Below are 19668 nucleotides of genomic sequence, written 5' to 3'. Positions count from 1 at the left end.
CGACCCGCAGCCGGGCCGGGAGCACCGGCAGCCAGGGCCAAAGGTGCTGGCCCCGGCCGTCCGCGGACCTGCCGAGCCAAAAAAGATGGATGTGGGCAAAGAGTTGGAAAATACACAGCCCATCCGTCACTGTCGGGAGCCACCTGGGGGTGGTCTGGCTCTGCGAGAGCTCCGGGAAGGTCCAGGCTGAGGTGGGAGCGCTGGGAGTCACGGAATCAATATGGTTGGAAAAGCGCTCAGAGGTCGAGTCCAGCCTTTCCTGAACACTGCCAAGGCCACCGCTGACCCATGTCCCCAAGTGGATCCTCCAAGTTCTTACAGGGATAGGGTCTCCATCAGGTTGGACAGCCCTTTCCATGGGGAAATTCCTGCTGATCCCCACCCTGATTCTCCCCTGAGGCCGTTCCCTCTCCTCCTGTCCCTGTTCCCTGGAGCAGAGCCCGACCCCCCCCAGCTGTCCCCTCCTGGCAGGAGCTGTGCAGAGCCACAAGGGCCCCCTGAGCCTCCTTTGCTCCAGGCTGAGCCCCTTCCCAGCTCCCTCAGGAATTCTGCAGCCCCTTCCCAGCTCCCTCAGGGATTCTGCAGCCCCTTCCCAGCTCCATCAGGGATTCTGCAGCCCCTTCCCAGCTCCATTCCCTGTCCTGGACACGCTCCAGCCCCTCAGGGTCTCTCTTGTTGGGAGGTGCCCAAAACTGCCCCAGGATTTGAGGTTGTGGCCTCAGCAGTGCCAGACAGGCACTGCCCTAGTCCTGCTGCCACCCCAGTGCTGGCACAGCCCAGGTGCCCTTGGCCTTCTCGGCCACCTGGGCACACCTGGGCTCGTGTGGAGCTGCTGTCGATGGCTCCAGGTCACTGGAGGTTCTCTGGCAGTGGGAGCCATTCCCTGTGTCCTGTCCCTGCAGGCCTTGTCCCCAGTCCCTCTGCAGCTCTCCTGGAGCCCCTGCAGGCCCTGCCAGGGGCTCTGAGCTCTGCCTGGAGCCTTCCCTTCTCCAGGGAACATTCCCAGCTCTCCAGCCTGGCTCCTGCAGCAGCTCCATGTCCCTCTGAGCTCCTGCACTGCTCCCAAGCCTCTGCCACAACAACTCCCAAAATTTTAATTCCATCTTCTCCAAACCCTTCCTAATCCTCACTTTTTTTAATTTCCTTTCTTTCTTCATCCCTTTCCTCCTGGCTCTTTATTCCCCCTCCCCACAAACGGCTACCTGGCCCCTGGATGCTCCGGCCGCGCACTTTCCATGGCAAGAACTCGTTCAGGCTTTGTTGGGGATTTGCCCGAGGCACGTTCAGCCTCCCGGGGGCCACCAGCAAGAGGTCTTTGGCGCATTGTGGGGGTTCCCTTTGAGCCTGTACGACCAAGCGACTCCTCCCAGCAGCCGCCAAGCCCCGCGGAAGCGTTTTGGCCCTGGCGCTCGGCCTGAAAAGCGCCTGTGAAATCATATTTAAAGTTGTCTCTCTCAAAGGTGCCCCCTTGGAAAAACCTCCTGCCAATGATGTTCAGCTCGGGTTTGTAGTTCAACACAAAGGCCCCGCCGGACAAAGCCGAGCGGGACCCGGGCTGGAAAAGCCCTCTTAGGTCCCGGCTAATCCATCCCCCCCGCCAGCCCGGGGGATTGTTCCCGACAGCTTGTTTTCCTTGCCCTGACCTACATAGTCAAAAAGAATCTTGTTGCACATTTTTGTTTTGTATCTGGAGGTCTCGGAGGAGCTAAATCCCCTTCTTGGCGGGGCAGGATGCGTTGTTAAACAGCGCCGGGGCCTCCAGGAAAACCATGGCGACGCGGGGACAATGAGGCCTCTATGGGCCCCGCTTGGCCGCGGACGGGCCCGGCCTCTCCGGGCTCCGGTGGTGGGCACCGGGACGCGCCGAGCGGGCGATGAAGACGTCCACGCGCTTGGCAGCCTGTCCCCAAATAGAGTGGTCACAGCGGCGCTCCAAGACGGGATCTTTGGGAGGGGGGAACGGCAGGAGCTCTTAATTAACCTGCTGTGGATGGGGCAGAGGTGAAGGCGGCATCCCGGGAATCCTGGGCCGTGCCCCTGTGGGTGGGTGGACAAGACAAGTCCTTGTCGAGGTGAGGAGATCCACATGTGGGGAAGGCAGGGGACAGCCTGGTTTTTGAGGAAAACAAGGATGGGAATGGTGTGGGAAGAGGGCATTTAGGGAACTTGGACTGTGCCATGATGGGTGGGTGGAGAAGCCAAGTCCTCGTCGACGTGAGGAGATCCTCATGTGGGGAGGGCAGGGGAGAGCCTGGCTTTTAAGGAAAACAAGGATGGGAGTGGTGTGGGAAGAGGGCATTGGACTGTGCCTTCATGGGTGGGTGGAAAAGCCAAGTGTTCATTGAGGGAAGGAGATCTTCATGTGAGGAGGGCATGGCAGCTCCTGTTTTTTTAAGGAAAATAAGGATAGGAGCAGTGTGGGAAGAGGGCATTTAGGGAACTTGGGCATTTAGGGAACATCTCTAACCCATGGGTCAGGGATGGATGTGGAAGTGCTGGGGGATGGTTGGATTTGGTGACCTTGGAGGGCTCTTCTAACCGGAATAATTCTGTGACATACAGCGAATCCGTGCCCTCATGGGTGGGAGGAGAAGCCAAGTCCTCACTGAGGTGAGGCGATCCTCATGTGAGGAGGGCATGGCAGCTCCTGGCTTTTTAAGGAAAATAAGGATGGGGATGGTGTGGGAAGAGGGCATTTGGGCAACCTGGGCTGTCGTTTGCCCATCCCTCACCTGGCTGGGAGGAGCGGGGTCATTTGTGGGCACGAAGGGCTGCGGGTGGGAATTTTGGCGGTCTGGAGCAGGGACCGTCACGGATGGCCGAGTTAATCCCTTTTCCTTCCCCCGCTGCCAAGGCCTGGTGGTTTCTCTTACCAACGTCTGGAAAGCACCTGGGACTCCCAGCTCCAGGAGCTGCACTCACCCAGAATAACCCCCCGAGCTCCTCTGGGCTTTGGAGGCCCTTCCAAAGCACTTGGAGGGTGTTGGGATGAGCCCAGGGTGGTGAGAAATCCGTGGGGAATGGGCAGAACAACACTGGGGGTTGTTTGGGGACAGAAGAAGCTTGTGGTGATTTTGACCCCAAAAGTTTCCTCCTGCCATAGCTGAGAGTGTCAGGGCACTGGGGTTGTTTGTCACCCACGTCCTTGAGGTGCCTCAGACATCAAATGTCCCTCAGATCCCCAAAATTAGGGATCACAGAGCAGCAATGCTCAAGGGCTAAATTAATACAACCCTGCATTAATCAGTGTTAAATATTCATAAATTAATAATGAAGTACAATCAAGTTAATGATGAAACCTTAACAGAATAATATGAAACAAATTAATAAAACCTGCATTCATTTTTTTTTATGGATAACTCCACCTGCCCAGGACCTCTGCCAGCTTCCAGGCAAACACCTGCAGCCTTTTCCAGCTTTTTCAAACCCCGTTTGTTTTTCCTTTCCAGCTCCTGGATCTGTTCATCCAGTGGGATTGGTCGACATACTTGGCTGACTACGGACAGCCCACGTGCAAGTACCTTCGTGTGAACCCCACCACAGCCCTCATCCTGCTGGAAAAGTGAGTGTGGCCCCCAAATCCCAGGAGAATTTCCACCCCCATCGTGCTTTAGCAGCTCTTGCCATCGCTGTGAGCAAAGATCTCGGCCCTGGGTGGACAGAGGGAGCTCAGATGGAAAAATCCCATTTTATGTCGTCGACCCAAATCCCACATTTCAAAATCCAATGGCTTGGCTGCGGGTCCTTCTTTTTATTGGCTCTTAAGCAGAGTTTTCCTTGTCCTACCAGAAAATTTTGCTGTAAAGATGAACCTCCAGCTCTAAAATCCTTTAAAATGTGCTGGGCTGCAGGCAGGAGTGGCTATCCCGAATTTTTCAGTGTTTGGGCAATGCCATGAACAATTTTTGGTCATGAAATGGTTGGGCCACGTTGTTGTAGGTTCCCTTCCACCTGAGAATATTCTATTTTATTCCATTCTATTTCTGTATTTCTCTATTTCTAATTCTTTTTATTTCTACATTTCTATTTTTCATTTCTATATTTTGAATTTTATTTATGTAGTTCTGTTTATATTTATTTCTGTATTTCTATTTCTATTTACTTCTATATTTATTTCTATTTCTGTATTTTTATTTTTAATTATTTCTAAATTTCTATAGTTCTATATTTATATTTCTATGTATTTATTTTAAAATTAATTTCTATTTCTATGTTTTTACTACATTTCTATAGTTCTGTTTATTTCTAAATTTATTTCTATTTCTGTTTATTTTTATTTCTATTTCTGTTCTTTTATTTCTATTACTATGTTTTTATTTCTATATTTTTATTTCTATTTATTTCTGTAGTTCTATTTATTTTTGTTTTCATTTCTGTTTCTGTATTTTTTCTACATTTCTTTCTGTATTTCTTTATTTCTATATTTCTATTTCTATACTTTTATTTCTTTTTATTTCTATATTTCTATTTCTTTCAATTTTTATTTCTTTTTATTTCTATATTTTATTTCTATTTCTAGATTTTATTTTCTATTTTTTTCCATTTCTGTTTTTAATCTCTATTTCTATATTTCCATATTTCCATATTTCTATATCTCTATATTTATATATTTTTACATTTATATATATATTTTACATATATATTTTTATATATTTGTATATTTATTTGTTTATATATTTTTATATTTTTTAATTTTTTATATTTTTCTATATGTCTATATTTCTATATTTCTGTATTTATTTCTATATTTCTATATGTCTATATTTCTATATTTATTTCTATATATCTATATTTCTACATTCCTATTTATTTCTATTTCCATATTTTTACCTCCATTTCTATTTCTATTTTATTTTCCCATTTCTATCTCTCTCTACCTTTTCATTTCCATTTCTTTCCCTTCTCCGGCGCTCCCTCAATCCATCCTTTGAGGGCCGCAGTTCACATGCTCCGCACGGCTCCATCCCAAGCCCTGGAGCGGTGCCGGGAACAGCTCCCGGGGCTCCGAGCTGGCTCCCGGGGGGCTGTGCCAGTCCTGCGGGCCGGCAGCGAGCCGGGAACGCCGCGGGATTTGCCGCAGGCCCCAGGAAAAGCGGGATTTGCTCTGCCTGTCACCCCCTGCCCGTGGTGGGTCTCCCAGATGATCTCCGCTGGTCCAGCTCCAAGCTGGCTTGGGAAGGATCCACTCTGCTCCTGCTCCCGGCAGACCTCCCAGGTCGTTTTCCAGCTGGTGGGATGGAGAATGAGCCAAAAAGTGGGAATTTAGCGTTTTCCGAGCGGCTCCTGGCACGGGCGCTGAAGTGCTGGGTCCTGCACGGAGGAGAGGGCAGGAGGGGATCCTCGTGGAATCATGGAATGGTTTGGGTGGGAAAGGGACCTTAAAGCCCATCCAGTTCCGTGGGCAGGACACCTCCCGCTGTCCCAGGCTGCCCCAAGCCCTGTCCAACCTGGCCTTGGACACTTCCAGGGATCCTGGGGCCTTGAATGTTCTTCTGGAAGTGTGGTCCCAACCCTAAACTCGCCACCTCCTCCTCGAGGAGAAGGAGAAACCCCAAATCGCCTCAGACTGCTCCCCATGCTGTGATTCCATGGTTAATCCAAGCCCAGCTGCATCCCTGGAAGCACCCAAGGCCGGGTTGGACGGGCTTGGAGCACCCTGGGACAGTGGTGGCACGGGGGTGGCACTAGATGGGCTTTAAAGATCCCTTCCAACCCAAATTATTCTCTGGATCTCTGATTCTGTGAGCGACCTCGGCGTGTTTGTGAACTTTTGGGGTTCCCTCTGTGTCATCATGGTCCAGCTCCTCTCCTTTTCCAGAGGAGGAAAACGGATGTCACAGCACCTCAGGACACCCCGAGGGCACCAGTGAGGGACACGGGGGCTAAACTGGGTTTAAAAGGACTTTTAAACCTCACGGGGTTGTTTTTATACTGGTGTTTCATGGGCTGTGTTATCCCTGGGTTATTCAGGGCCGTGTGGAAATGCTGGGGATGGTTGGATTTGGGCACCTTGGAGGGCTCTTCCAGCCAGGATAATTCTGTGATACACAGTGAATTTGTGACCTAAATCCAAGATGGGAAAGTGAGAGGTTTATTCAGAGCTAACATAAACTGCTAAAATACAGGGACACCCAAAATCTGGGAGTTTGGTCATGCAGCATCTGGGAGAGCCGGGGAATTGAGGCAGGCAGAGAGCTGGGATTGTGGCAGAGGCTGGGAAGGTGGTGGGACAGGAGGAGAGCAGCTCCATGCTCAGTGGTGTTAAAATGTGACCAAAGCCCAGCCTGGCTCAGTTCATAAAGTCATAAAATCATGGAATGGTTTGGGTTGGAAGGAACCTTAAGGATCATCCCATTCCCACCCCATCCATGGGCAGGGACACCTCCCACTGTCCCAGGTGCCCAATGTCCAGCCTGGCCTTGGGCACTGCCAGGGATCCAGGGGCAGCCACAGCTGCTCTGGCAATTCCAGCCCAGCCCCTGCCCACCCTCCCAGCCAGCAATTCCTTGCCAAGATCCCAGCCCAATCTCCCCTTGGCCAGTGGCAGCCATTCCCTGTGTCCTGTCCCTCTGTCCCTTGTCCCCAGTCCCTCTGCAGCTCTCCTGGAGCCCCTGCAGGGACTCTGAGCATTCCCTGGAATTTTCCCTTCTCCAGGTAAACATTCCCAGCTCTCCCAGAGCAGAGATGCTCCAGAATCCTGGAATGGGTTGGGTTGGAAGTGACCTTAAATCCCACCCCATCCACGGACAGGGACATCTCCCGCTGTCCCAGGCGGATCCCAGCCCCAGTGTCCAGCCTGGCCTTGGGCACTGCCAGGGGTCCCCCTGAGGGGTCTCTGTCCATCCCCCCGAGCTCTCCCGAAGCTCCTCACTCCAGGCACATCCGCTGCCTCCCATCCCGCCGGGAATCCCGGGGGGAATTCTGAGCGGGGCCGGCTCAGCCTGTAACCTGTTCTCCTGGTTATCTCTGTCCCTTATCACCCCGGTGTGTCTCTCTCTCCCAGGATATCCCGGGTGTAAGTATGCGCTCGCTCGGGCTTTCACCCTCACCTGGCAGGGCCCCGATTGTCCGCTCTCAATGGAGCCCGAAACGCTGGAATTGCAAAGTGCCTCTGGAGCGGGGCCCTGCGCAACCCGATCCTCCCAAATGCACTAATTAGAGCTAAAAGAGGAGCTTTTACCCCGCTGCTTTCTTCCCCTCCCGGATTAATTGAGACAAAGCTCGGCTCTCTCCGAGGTGGTGTTTGTTGACAGGGGTGGGGACAGCGCCGAGCTCGCCTTTCCCTTCCTTTCACTCCTAATCCTGGGACCGGCTTCCAAACCCGCGTTATCCCGAGGCTCTGCTGGGAGAAATAAAACTGGGGAGCTGCACAGCCCGTCCCAGATCCTGCAGGACTTTCTGTCCTGTAGGCAGATTAATTAATTAATAATATTTAATGTCTCAGTGCTTGCACCTTCACGTGGTGTCTGGAAATTCCAGCAGTTCCCAGGCTTCACCAGATCCACCTCTGTGGGTTTGTTATGGGCGCTTCCAGTTATCCCAAGGCTCTACTTGGAGAAATAAAACTGGGAATCTCCACAGCCCATCCCAAATCCTGCAGGATTTTGTGTGTGTTCTGTAGGCAGATTAATTAATTAATAATAGTTAATAGCTCAGTGCTTGCACCTTCATGTGGTGTCTGGAGATCCCAGCAGCTCCCAGATGCTCCCAGACTTTTCCAGATCCACCTCTGTGGGTTTGTTATGGGCACTCCCAGTTATCCCAAAGCTCTTCTTAGGGAAAAAAATCCCCATGGATCTGCACAGCCCATCCCGAATCCTGCAGGATTCTGTGTCCTGTTGGCAGCTTAATTAATTCCTAATATTTAATGTCTCAGTGCTTGCACCTTCATGTGGTGTCTGGAAATTCCAGCAGCTCCCAGGCTTCACCAGATCTACCTCTGTGGGTTTGTTAATGGTGCTCCCACTTATCCCAAAGCTCTTCTTAGGGAAAAAAACCCCATGGATCCGCACAGCCCATCCTGAATCCTGCAGGATTCTGTGTCCTGCATCCTAATTAATTAATAATGGTTAATAGCTCAGTGCTTGCACCTTCACATGGTGTCTGGAGATCCCAGCAGCTCCCAGATGCTCCCAGACTTTTCCAGATCCACCTCTGTGGGTTTGTTAATGGTCCTCCCAGTTATCCCAAAGCTCTTCTCAGGAAAATAAACTGTGGATCTGCACAGCCCATCCCAAATCCTGCAGGATTCTGTGTCCTGTAGGCAGCTTAATTAATCCCTAATATTTAATGTCTCAGTGCTTGCACCTTCATGTGGTGTCTGGAAATTCCAGCAGCTCCCAAATGCTCCCAGACTTTTCCAGATCCACCTGTGTGGGTTTGTTTGGGGGTCAGAGCTCCAGCTGCAATCCCTTTCCATCCTGATCTGGAGGTTTATCCGTCCAGCTCCTCCCAGTCATCCCAATGCACCCCAAGGTTTTCTCGCATGGAATGTGCGCTGCTTCCAGAACATTCCATGGACCTGAGCAGGTCCCACAGGGTGGGAGATGGCCCCAAAGGTGCTGGGATGGAAAAGCTCCAAATTCCCGGTGTGTGGGAGGGCTGGGAAGAGCTTTCCAAAGGTACAGATCAACTTCCAACACCTCTGATGTCCCTCTGGAACCCAGGAGAGCTCCCAGCCTTCCTGGGGAAGGGCTTGGAGATGTCCAGGAGCTCTTTGGAGCTCCAGGGAATAATAATCCCCAAATCCATGATAGCAGGACCTGGGTGACTCCAAACTCTGCTTCCCCTTGGCACAATCACTCCCTGGTTCTCCTGGAGGAGCAGCTGCCAATCTGCTCTGGCTGAAAAACGGAAAAACAAGCAAATCCCGATTTTTGATGACTGGAAGTGCTCCAAGCTCTCCTGTTCGTGTTGGGAGAGCAGCTCCATCTCTGGTAACCCCAGTAAATTCCCCTTTGGGATAAAGTTGTTATCCTGGATTCCACTTCCAAGCCTGGTGTTTTTGGGAACATTTCAGATTCCCTGTGGCTCTTTCCAGGAGATTGAAGCCTGGAAAACCTTGGGTGTTTGTTTGGGTTCTGGAAGTTTGGAGAGGTTGGGGTTGTGCTCAGTTGACTCCAGACCCTCGGGATGATCCAGTGCCAGCTTCCCAAGGATCATCAGCGCCGTGTCCCTGTCACTTCAACGCTTCCTTTAGGTCCCCACAGCCAAAAACTGGGATTATGGGATGCATCCAAAGCCCTCAGCCTCTGCCAGATCTGATTTACCCAGAAAATCTTTTACAAATTGGGATAATTTGGAAGAGCCAAGCCCCAGCAGGTTGGATTTTGGGAGGTTGTGCCTTCAGGAGCTGCTGGAAGATTGATCCTGGGGGGATTTTTTTTTCCCTTCCCAGCACCCTTGGGAAGTGTCCCAAGCCTTTCTCCCCGCCAAAATATGGATCTGGGAATGCAGGAGTGCATGACACCCCCCCAGCTTTGCATGTGGGGTCCCATCCCATCTCCTGCTCTGCTGGGCTCTGGATTTATGGAGACCTCCTGGAGAAGCTGTGCTCCTTCCAAACAGCTGGATTCCTTCCTGGAATGGGAATTATTCCATGATATATTTAATATAAATTATATACGTTTATATAATTTATATATTTTTTTTATTCATCGGGAAAAATGGGATAGTGGACGGCGCCCCTGCCCATGGCAGGGGGTTGGAAATGGAGGGGATTTAAGGTCCCTTCCAACCCAAACATTCCGTGATTCCCTGGAATATTTTATCAAATTTAAATTCACAACTCCAGACCTTCCCAGCCTCCCCTAAAGCTGCATCTCGTGCATGCAGGTTTTAAGTAAAAAGCATTAATTCTGTGAATTCCGTGCTGATTTTCAGATTTCCTCTTCAAATTCCATCACCACCACAGAAGGTGACGTGGGGATGGAAAAAATCCCTGTCTGGAAGAGGGATCCAAATGCAGGATTTAGGATTTCCTGCATTTGGGAATTAGGGAGATACCTCAAAGTGGCGTTGATTTGGATTAGAGGTGTTTAAAGCAAAAACGCCTGAAAATTTAAAAAAAAATATTGGTGTAGAGGCTTGAAATTCCATGTGCTCCTCTCAGACCACTGGATATTCCCAATCCCTCTTCCATAACCTGTTTGTGCTCCGTGCAGGATGCGGGACACCAGCAGGAAAAATGTGTTCACCCAATTCCAGAAAAAAGAGTGGGAATTGGAGAGACTCCCAGAGTGGTGTTGGTTGGGATCAGAGGGATTTAAAGCCTGAAAAATGCCCCAAAATTTGGTGTAGAGTCTTGAAATTCCACATGCTCATCCCTGAGTGCTGGATATTCCCAATCCCTGTTCCATAACCTGTTTGTGCTCCGTGCAGGACACGGGACACCAGCAGGAAAAATGTTTTCACCCAATTCCGGAAAAACAAGCGGGAATTGGGGAGACCCCAAAGTGGCATTGACTGGGCATGAAAAATGCCCCAAAAATTGGTGTAGAGGCTGGAAATTCCACGTGCTCATCCCTGAGCGCTGGACATTCCCAATCCCTGTTCCATAACCTGTTTGTGCTCCGTGCAGGACACGGGACACCAGCAGGAAAAACAACATTTTTTCCCAATTCCAGAAAAATGAGTGGGATTTGGGGAGACCCCAAAGTGGTATTGATTGGCATGAAAAATGCCCCAAAAATTGGTGTAGAGGCTGGAAATTCCACGTGCTCATCCCTGAGTGCTGGACATTCCCAATCCCTGTTCCATAACCTGTTTGTGCTCCGTGCAGGATGCAGGACACCAGCAGGAAAAATGTGTTCACCCAATTCCAGAAAAAAGAGCGGGAACTGGGGAGACCCCAGAGTGGCATTGATTGGCATGAAAAATGCCCCAAAAAAATGGGTGTAGAGGCTTGAAATTCCACGTGCTCATCCCTGAGCACTGGACATTCCCAATCCCTGTTCCATAACCTGTTTGTGCTCCGTGCAGGACACGGGACACCAGCAGGAAAAATGTTTTCACCCAATTCCGGAAAAACAAGCGGGAATTGGGGAGACCCCAAAGTGGCATTGACTGGGCATGAAAAATGCCCCAAAAATTGGTGTAGAGGCTGGAAATTCCACGTGCTCATCCCTGAGCGCTGGACATTCCCAATCCCTGTTCCATAACCTGTTTGTGCTCCGTGCAGGATGCGGGACACCAGCAGGAAAAACAACGTTTTCGCCCAATTCCGGAAAAACGAGCGGGACAAGCAGAAGTTGATCGACACCGTGGCCAAGCAGCTGCGCGGCCTCATCAACAGCCACCACTCCTGAGGGGCTCGGGATCTCCTTCCCGCAGCCTGGACTTCGGGAATCTCGTTGGGAGAGAAGATTTGTATTTTTTTATTCGCCTGGAAAGTCTCCGTGGAGCCTCCCCCCGACGGCAAAACGCTCCCGGTGGAACAATCCTGGGAAGAGAGGTGGTGGCAGGAGTCTCCTGGATAAGCTCCTATTTTCAGGGGTTTAGGAAGTGATGGGAATTTTTGGAGCCTGGGAGAGTTTTCACACCCAGACTGGGTTGTTTTGTTGTTTGTTTTCTTTTTTTGTCACAGCCAAATTGAAGGGATCATCCTGCCTTCCTTTTGTTAATTTATTCCCTTGGAAAACTGAGCAATGTGGGAAGAGCCGTGGGTTCTCTGGGCAGAGGGAAGAGGGCCACCCTGAGTGTGCCCTGTGGTTTGGATTTAGGTAGGAAAAAGGGATTTCCCAGGGTTTTTTTCTCCTCTTTTCCCCCTCCATGGGCTGATTCCACGTTAGTCTACAAATCCCTGGAATCACAACCCTTTCTGGCATGTTGTAACCATCCCTGAGCTCCACTCCGGGACCTGCCAGGGGCTGTGGGATCATGGAGAAGGGTTTGAAGCGGCCTCCTTGATCAGATTTGGGAAGGGACAGCTGAGGGATAATCTGGGAATGTGTCCTGTGGCAGCGCTCCAGGGATGGGATGCTGCTGGACACATCCATGGATGGGGAACAGGAAGAATGGATGCTCCGCAGGGATGGTGGGAAGGCACACTGGGATATCCCAGCGTCCAGGAGGGGTTTTCCCTCTCTTTTCCCTGCTGGTGTCCCATCCCCCCTCTCCTCCTGATGGCTCCATGGGGAAAACTTCCCTCAGCCACCCCGGCTGGAGCTGGACCAGTGGGAATCTCCTGGACACATCCATGGATGGGGAGCAGGAAGGGATGGATGCTCCACAGGGATAGAAGGAAGGCACACTGGGATGTCCCAGTGTCCAGGAGGGACAGATTCCCAGAGAGAGAAGGATTTTTCCTCTCTTTTCCATGCTGGTGTTCCATCCTCCCTCTCCTCCTGATGGTTCCATGGGGAAAACTGCCCTGGGAAGTTTTGGAGCTGGACCAGTGGGAATCTCCTGGAGCAGTGGGAGATTCCCCATGGAGCAGCTCTGCTCCAAAGTGCCTGTGGATAAAATTCCCCCTGTTCCAAAGGTCCCCAGAAATCCTCTGCTCAAACCAGGCGGCCACCAACAGGATTTAATCCCAGGATTCCACTTCCAGAGGGGGATTTTTGCCCTTCTCATCTTGTAACCGTTTTGCCTCTAATTCCTCACGTTATCCAGCCACATTCCCAAACCCTCGAAGGGAATTCCGATCTCCCTGGTGGTTGTTGCAGCCCTGAACTGCTGCTCCTGTGCCCATTCCCAACCCTCTGGATGCACTAATCCAGAGGTTTTACCTTCCCGCCTTGCTCCTCAGCAATATTTCGGGGTTGGTTTTCATTTGGAGAAGGTTCCTTTGGCTCAATCCCAAAATTAAACGGGAACACGGTCAGGAATGACCCCCTGGAGCTCTTGGGCTATCTGCAGCTACAGGGACCAAGGGATTGTTTTCATTAATAAGAGGGAAAATTTGTTATTCCTTGGATTTGGAGAGGGATTGGGGGTTCCCTGTGAACTCCTCCTGGAGGGATATGGAAGAGGAATGAGGGGAAAAGCAGCAGGTGAAGGAAAGTTGGAGTCAGCGTGGCCAGAAAGGGATCAGCTTTGGAGCCAGAGGGACAAGGGATGGGAATTCTGCGAGTGGGATGGAGAATGGAGAGGGAGCAGAAACCCCGGGACACAGGGAAGGGATTTTGTGCTGACATCCTGAAATTCCATTTTCCCTTCCTATATTTCACTCCACGAGGTATTCCCACAACAAATCCCCAGCACAGCCAAGGCAAGGTCTCCTTTCAGATGCTCCAGGCAGCTCCCACCCTTCCCAAATCCCATTCTGGGGAGCTGGGCTCCCCTTCCCATCTCCCTGAGCTCTAATTCCAGGAGCAGCCACCTGGGATGGGTTTCCTCGCTCCTTCAGGTTTTTTTTTGGAAAAACCAAGATTGGGATACCCCAAACCGGCTCCTGGCACTCGGGATTTGCCGCTGGGAAAGTCAAATCCGGCCAAGGGAGAGATTCTGGGAGTTCCTGATCTTGGGAGGTCAAGAGCCAGAACCGCAAGTCAGAGCCCGGGATGAAAAATGGGATTTTGGGACTCTGGTCCCAATTAACTTTTTGTTCTGAGAGATATTCCATCACTTCCAAACAAAATTAATCTTTTAAACAGATTGCTCCCCCCAAAAAAGATCCCTGGAAGACATCCCAAATCCCCTCTCAGTCCCTTCCTAATGACGGGTGTCCTCCGACACGGATGGAATTGCTTAGGAGGGAAAAGTCGCTGCAGGGAATTTAAAAGGGGGGTGGGAAACAGGGGCAGGACCCAAATCCAAGATTTCCAGCTTCCCAGAAAAAATAATGCTGCTCTTACACCTCGCTCCACATCCACTGAACATTCCTTAGTGGATTTTTATTTTTTAAGAAAAGAAAATTGGATTATCCTGTAATTTTTCCCAGCTCCAGCAAAAATATTCCAGCAGCAGTGGGGAAAAAATTATATTAAAACTCAAATTTGGTTTCCCAAGAAGCTTAAGTTGTCAGGCATTCCAGGAGTTGGGAATAATCCCATAAAAGGTGTCCACAGTGGGAATTTGCAGCCCAGCCCTCCATGGGATGTTCTCCCTGAGCCACCAGCACCTGGGAGGTGGGAAAGGAGGGGTTTTCCTGGGATTTTTTGGGTATTCCTGGGGCTGGAGTTCAAGCCAGATGCTCCCAGTGATTTTTGCACTTTGTTCCAGATCCAATCCCAGCTCCCGCTCGGATGGGGACGGGAGGAGTTGGGATGATGCTGTTTTGGGGTTGTTTTCTCCCGGATTGGCTGCTTTGGGGAAGGTGGAATTTCGGACAGGAGCTGTGGGAAGGGTCGTGGTGGCCCCAAATTCCTTGGAAGTGAGGCTGGGATGGAGCTGGGGCGTCTCCGGGGGCATTGCTGCTGCCACATCCCTTGTGCCGAAGTTTTGGGATCAAATTCCAAGCAGAATCCAAATCCCAGGCAGAGATTCCTCACCCTTGGGTGTCTCCTGCCCCTGCTGGGCTTTTCCCGTTAGTTCTGGCTTTTTGGGGCCCTGGAGGGGTTTGGAGCATCCAAACACCATCCCACACTCCAGTTGGATTTGTGTCCCATCCCTGGGTGCCGCAGGATTTTTGGGATCTCTATCCCATTTTTCCTACAGCTCCATGGAGTTGGAGATCCCTCGTATTCCCCCAGCATCATTCCATGTTTATCCCACTGCTGGCAGCTCCAAGGGAACACAAATCCCATAAATCCCATCCCAGTGACTCTGGGATGATCCCAGCTCTGCTGTCAGTGGGAAGTGACCCAAAACCACCAGGATTGGCTGGGATTCACCCCAAAAATGCCAGGATGGAGTGGGGGAGCTCAGGGGGGGCTTGCTTCACCCCACAGCTGCTGCTCCAGCCCCTCTCTTGCCCCCAGGGCTGGATTTGGGAATCTTTTCCCAGAGCTGGGATCCATCCCCACCTGCAGCTTGCTAAAAATTCCATGGGCAGCTCTGGAATGCTGTCCTATCCAAGCTGCTCCCTGCCTTGGCTCATCCCTCAGATTCTGTTTTGCCAGGAAAATCCCCCACACTCCCATCCCATCCCATTCCATTATCCCATCCCATCCCATCCCATCCCATCCCATCCCATCCCATCCCATCCCATCCCATCCCATCCCATCCTTCCCTGTCCGCCGGCTGCCGGGGTTGCCTTTTCCCGTTGATTTTGGGGTGGAAGGACCCGATTTTGGGAACCAAGGTGGTGAAAACAGCTTTTTTTGCACAAGTCGTTGCACAATAAGGGGAAAATTTAGCAAATTAGGTTTAACTTTAAAGGGAATTTTGTTGTTGGTTTGTTTTGGTTTTTTTTTCCTTAAAACTCGCTAGCAGAGCTACTGATTCCAAGAGGAAAAAGAGCTGGAATGGTTGGAGAAAGGACTGCATGGTTTACAGGTTCAATTCTGTTAGAAATTAGCATGTTGGACATTTATCCTGGTGTAATTCCAATTAAACAAATACAGCATTTAACTGTTTCATTAATGCCTCGTCTGGCTCTGTGCATCCCCGGGGAAAAACCCGACCCCTGAATCCCAAAAAGGACAAAATTCCACATCTCCTTTGGGCACCTGGCTGCTGGAACACCCAGGTTTATGGGGGATCCAAGGGGAAGAAAATCCCTGGATGAGCGTTGGATTCCACCCTCCCTCTCTGCCCTGAGCAGAAGCCAAGTTTTGCCCAAATTTTGGGGAATTTTAATTGGTTTCTATTTAAAAATTCCTCTGTGGGAAGGTGGGCAGGGGCTGGGCTGGAATTCCCAGATTGGCTGTGGCTGCCCCTGGATCCCTGGCAGTGCCCAAGGCCAGGTTGGACACGGGGGCTTGGACCCACCTGGGATAGTGGGAATTGTCCCTGCCCGTGGAACTGGTTGGGATTTAAGGTCCCTTTCCCACCCAAACCATTCCATGATTCTGGAGATGGGGAGATTTCACGGAATGGCTCAAGCAGATGAAGTGGGGTTTGTGTAGGGTGAAGGATTTCGGGAATATCCATGGGATGGCAAAGATTCCTGGATGGTTTGTATTCCATGAATTCCTCTAAATCCCTTTGCTCAGCCCTTTGTCCCTGTTGGTTTCTGGCACATCCTGGGGCGGGGATTCCCAGGTGTTAATTTGGAGCAGTGGGAAGGAAAACGTTCCCTGGAGTTGTTGGGGCCTTTCCCCACAGGAGAGGGGAAAAGGAGGGTGGGAATCTGGGAAAATCCTTTAAAATTCCTGGACATTTCCTGGTAATGGGAAAAAAGGGGAAAACTCCATCTCCTCCCACAGCAAATCCAGGGAGGATCCAAAAATCCAGGAATCCCCCCCAGTGCCTGAGTTAAGGATCCTTATGTCACCCCTGTCCCCTTTTCCTGGTGAATTTTGGGATGCTCCAGGCGGGAGGTGGAGATGTGGGGATAGGACGTGGTCCAGCACTGTGGGACCTTGGTGGGAGAGGGTGAGAAGGGATCTTGGTTCATCCTGGATCAGTGGATCCCAGATCTTCATGGATCAGTGGATCCCAGACCTTTGTGGATCAGTAGATCCTGGATTCCTGGATCAGCGGATCCTGGACAATCCTGGATCAGTGGATTGTGGGCAATCCTGGATCAGAGGACCTCAGAAGACCATGGAACAATGGATCTCAGACCTTCCTGGATTGATGGATCCCGGATCATCCTGGATCAATGGATCCTGGGTTAATGGCTCTCAGACTGTCCTGGATCAGTGGATCCCAGATCATCCTGGGTCAATGGATCCTGGATCATCCTGGGTGAGGGAGAGCAGCCCGGGTGGGTTTTGGGGCATGGATCTGGGGTGCTGCAGTGGCACCGATGTCACCTGGGTGTGGCCAGGCCTGGAATCCATTCCTGGAGCGGGGCCAAATCTCAGCAGGGCCCCGTGGCTCCCCTGGGCCAGCTCTGCCACCAGCGCTGTCACCCTCCTGTCCTCATTGTCACCCTCGTGTCCTTGTGACACCCCTCGTGTCCTCACTGTCACCCCTTGTGTCCCCCCAGCCCTGAGCCGCCATTCCAGCCCCAGGGATGCGTCACCAGCCCAGTTTTCACCAAATCCTGGAATATCCTGGTGGGAAGGGACCCACAGGGATCACCCAGCCCCGCTCCTGGCCCTGCCCAGGACACCCCAACCCCTCCACGAGCCATGCCAAGCAGGGAGGTTTTCCTTTCCTCCTGGTTTTCCCTGATCCAGGCGAGACAAACGTTTTCCAGCAGCTGCTCCTGAGCGTTCCTTTCCGCTGCCTCGGTCCCTTCTCGCCCTGACCTCCGTTCACCTCCTGGCCTCCTTCCCGGTGGGATCGGCTGAGGCTGCGGGAGGTGGAGCTGCCAGGTGAGTCTGACTCCTCCAGGTGGGATTTGCCTCCTCCAGAGAGCCCTGGAGAAGGTTTGGGATGTCGGGAGATGCCCTCACCCACCTGTACGGGGTGGTTTTCCCATGGTGTCCCATGGGCAGGGCTGCCCTGGACTGAAACAGGGCAGGGATGGATGGGAATTGGATGGGAATGGGAATTGCTGGCTGGGAGGGTGAGCAGGGCTGGGCTGGAATTCCCAGAGCAGCTGTGGCTGTCCCTGGATCCCTGGCAGTGCCCAAGGCCAAGCTGGACATTGAGGCTTGCATCCACCGGGTCTCACGGAAGGTGTCCCTGCCCATGGATGGGGTTGGAATGGGATGAGATTTAAGTTCCCTTCCAAACCATTCCGTAATTCCACGATTTCTTCTGCCATGGCTCCGGAAACACCTGCAGTGGAAGGGATGGGCAGGTGGCCGCTGGACCAGGACCACCGGGGCTCCCAGGAGCGAGGAGGGCGAGGGACAGGGGCAGCAGGAAGCTGATGCACCCCGGCTGTCACCACTTGCCCGCAGAACGCGGGAGGAGGCGGCTGCGGGAGCAGATAAAGGCGAGGAGGGAGAGGAGCAGATCCGAGATAAGGCCGGGATAAGGCCGGCAGGGCTGGACGGGCTCCAGCAGGAGCCTGCACGGAGCGTGACGTGCCGGGTGAGAAATGCGGGCACGGGAGGTGCCGCAGCCGCATCCGGGGTGGAAACGGGGTCACGGGAATGAGAGGGTGAGGATGGTCCAGGTGGCACCAAAATGAGGGTGAAAATCAGGATTCGGATAAACAGGACTTTCCTCCTTCCTTCCTTCCCTCCCGCTGTTTCCCGGCGCATCCCAGGTGGGAAAGCAGGAGACAGGAATCCCCCCCTCCCTGCCCCATCCCTCGCCCCACGTGGCCCCAGCCGCGCTAATTGCATTCCGTGGGGCACTAATTGGATGATTGGATCAAAGGCGGGAGCCCATCCATATCTGCCGGGCGCTGGATGCGATTATCCGGGAGGAGGCATCCATCACCGCCGCCCCTCCCTGACCCGGCGGGGCCCGCGCAGGTACCGAGCCCGCGCCCAAATGGGATTTGCTCCCGAAAGGTTCCAGGCAGGCGGCGGATGACAAATGACGGCGGTGCCGCGTCTGCCGGGCGCTCATTCATCTCCCGGGACGGCGGGGCCGCCCCGGGATGCGGGCGCTGCCGGCGGGGCCCATCGCTCACTGTCACCGGGACGTGTGAAGTGTTAAAGACCCCCCGGCGGGGCACGGGGCGCTCGTTTGTATTCATTAGCCGCCGGCTGCAGATGGCCCCGGAGGCACCGAGCCGCTCCTCGGTGCCGGGGAAGCGGTGGCACCTCCTTTCTGCTCGCCTGGTGGCCCCGGGGACTTGTTGCTGCCGTCGTGGTTGTCCTCCAGCCCTGGAGAAGCCATCCCGAGGTGCGGGGAGGTCCTGGCACACCCGGAGTTCTCTTTTCCCTCTCTTTGGGCTCCCTGTGGTGGCCCCGGGCTGTGCAGGGCACGGGATGCTCCATCCTCACAACAGGAACAGGAGGCAGCAGGAATTTTTGGGATCCGCTGCTGCCTCGGTGCCCCTGGGTTGGAGCTGTTGGAGGCGGAAATTCCCAGCTGGAATGTCCTAGGTGGAAATTTCCTTTCTTCTGCTCCCCTGGGAAGGTTTGGGCCAAAATCCCTGGCTGAGGGAGACGAGGGCCTTTGGCCGAGGGCGGCCTTTGGCTCCTCTCCTCCCCAAATCCCCGGCTCTGACCTTTCCCTGGGCCCCACCGGGCTCTTCCCAGCCCCAGCCGTGGGTTTTCCAGGCAGGCCCGGGGTGTGACTGATCCCCAGGCGTGCTCCTGCTCCCGGCTGTCCGGAGCAGGACGGGCAGCAGCCTCCGGGCTCTCCTGTCGGGACAGGCCTTCCCTCTTCTCCCACCCCTGGCTCTTCCCCTTCTCCACAGGATCGTGACTGGGAGCAGAAGGAACCCACAAAAAAAAGGAGGAAAGCGGCTTTTGGGTGAATATCCTTAATATTGCCCGCTCTGAGGGTTGAAGACTCTGCCAAGGAATGCTGCTCCTCCCTCAGTATTCCCAGCCCTCCTGAATCCGGGGTTTTTCCTTGTTGGGACACAGCTTTGGGGTTTTTGAGGCAGTGGGATTTGGTCTATAGGGAGCGATCACGGGAACCACAGGTTATTACCCAAATTAACCTTTTTGGTGGGAATCCGACACCTCTGGGCTGGGAAGAGGAAAATCCTGGCTGAGGTTCCCAGGGATTGGGATGTGAGAGAATTTATCCCGGTCTTCTCCTGCCCTTGGCTCCACTGGAACAGGAGCTAGCAGAGATTTGTGGGATGAACCTGAGCAG

At 52.7% G+C, this 19668-nt stretch overlaps 1 protein-coding gene across 5 annotated transcripts in view; it reads left to right on the top strand.

The window, feature by feature from the left end:
- The window catches only part of EXOC6B (exocyst complex component 6B), a 296665-nt gene extending 281204 nt beyond the window's left edge, over positions 1-15461 (top strand). For 4 of the 5 annotated variants that reach the window (XM_064419169.1, XM_064419174.1, XM_064419173.1 and 1 more), the window contains 2 exons: positions 3450-3562; positions 11180-15461. In XM_064419169.1, coding sequence (XP_064275239.1) covers positions 3450-3562; positions 11180-11306 — 240 coding nt within the window. In that variant the 3' untranslated portion in view covers positions 11307-15461. Of the gene's footprint in view, positions 1-3449; positions 3563-10163; positions 11134-11179 lie in introns of those variants that run through there. The other variant, XM_064419171.1, reaches the window with a different exon arrangement.
- Positions 15462-19668: the final 4207 nt, after the last annotated feature.

The sequence above is a fragment of the Passer domesticus genome, chromosome 4 (genome assembly GCF_036417665.1).
Source record: "Passer domesticus isolate bPasDom1 chromosome 4, bPasDom1.hap1, whole genome shotgun sequence".
Taxonomy (NCBI): Eukaryota; Metazoa; Chordata; class Aves; order Passeriformes; family Passeridae; genus Passer; species Passer domesticus.
Note: the sequence above shows the minus strand (reverse complement) of the source record. Positions and strands in the feature narration are given on the sequence as shown.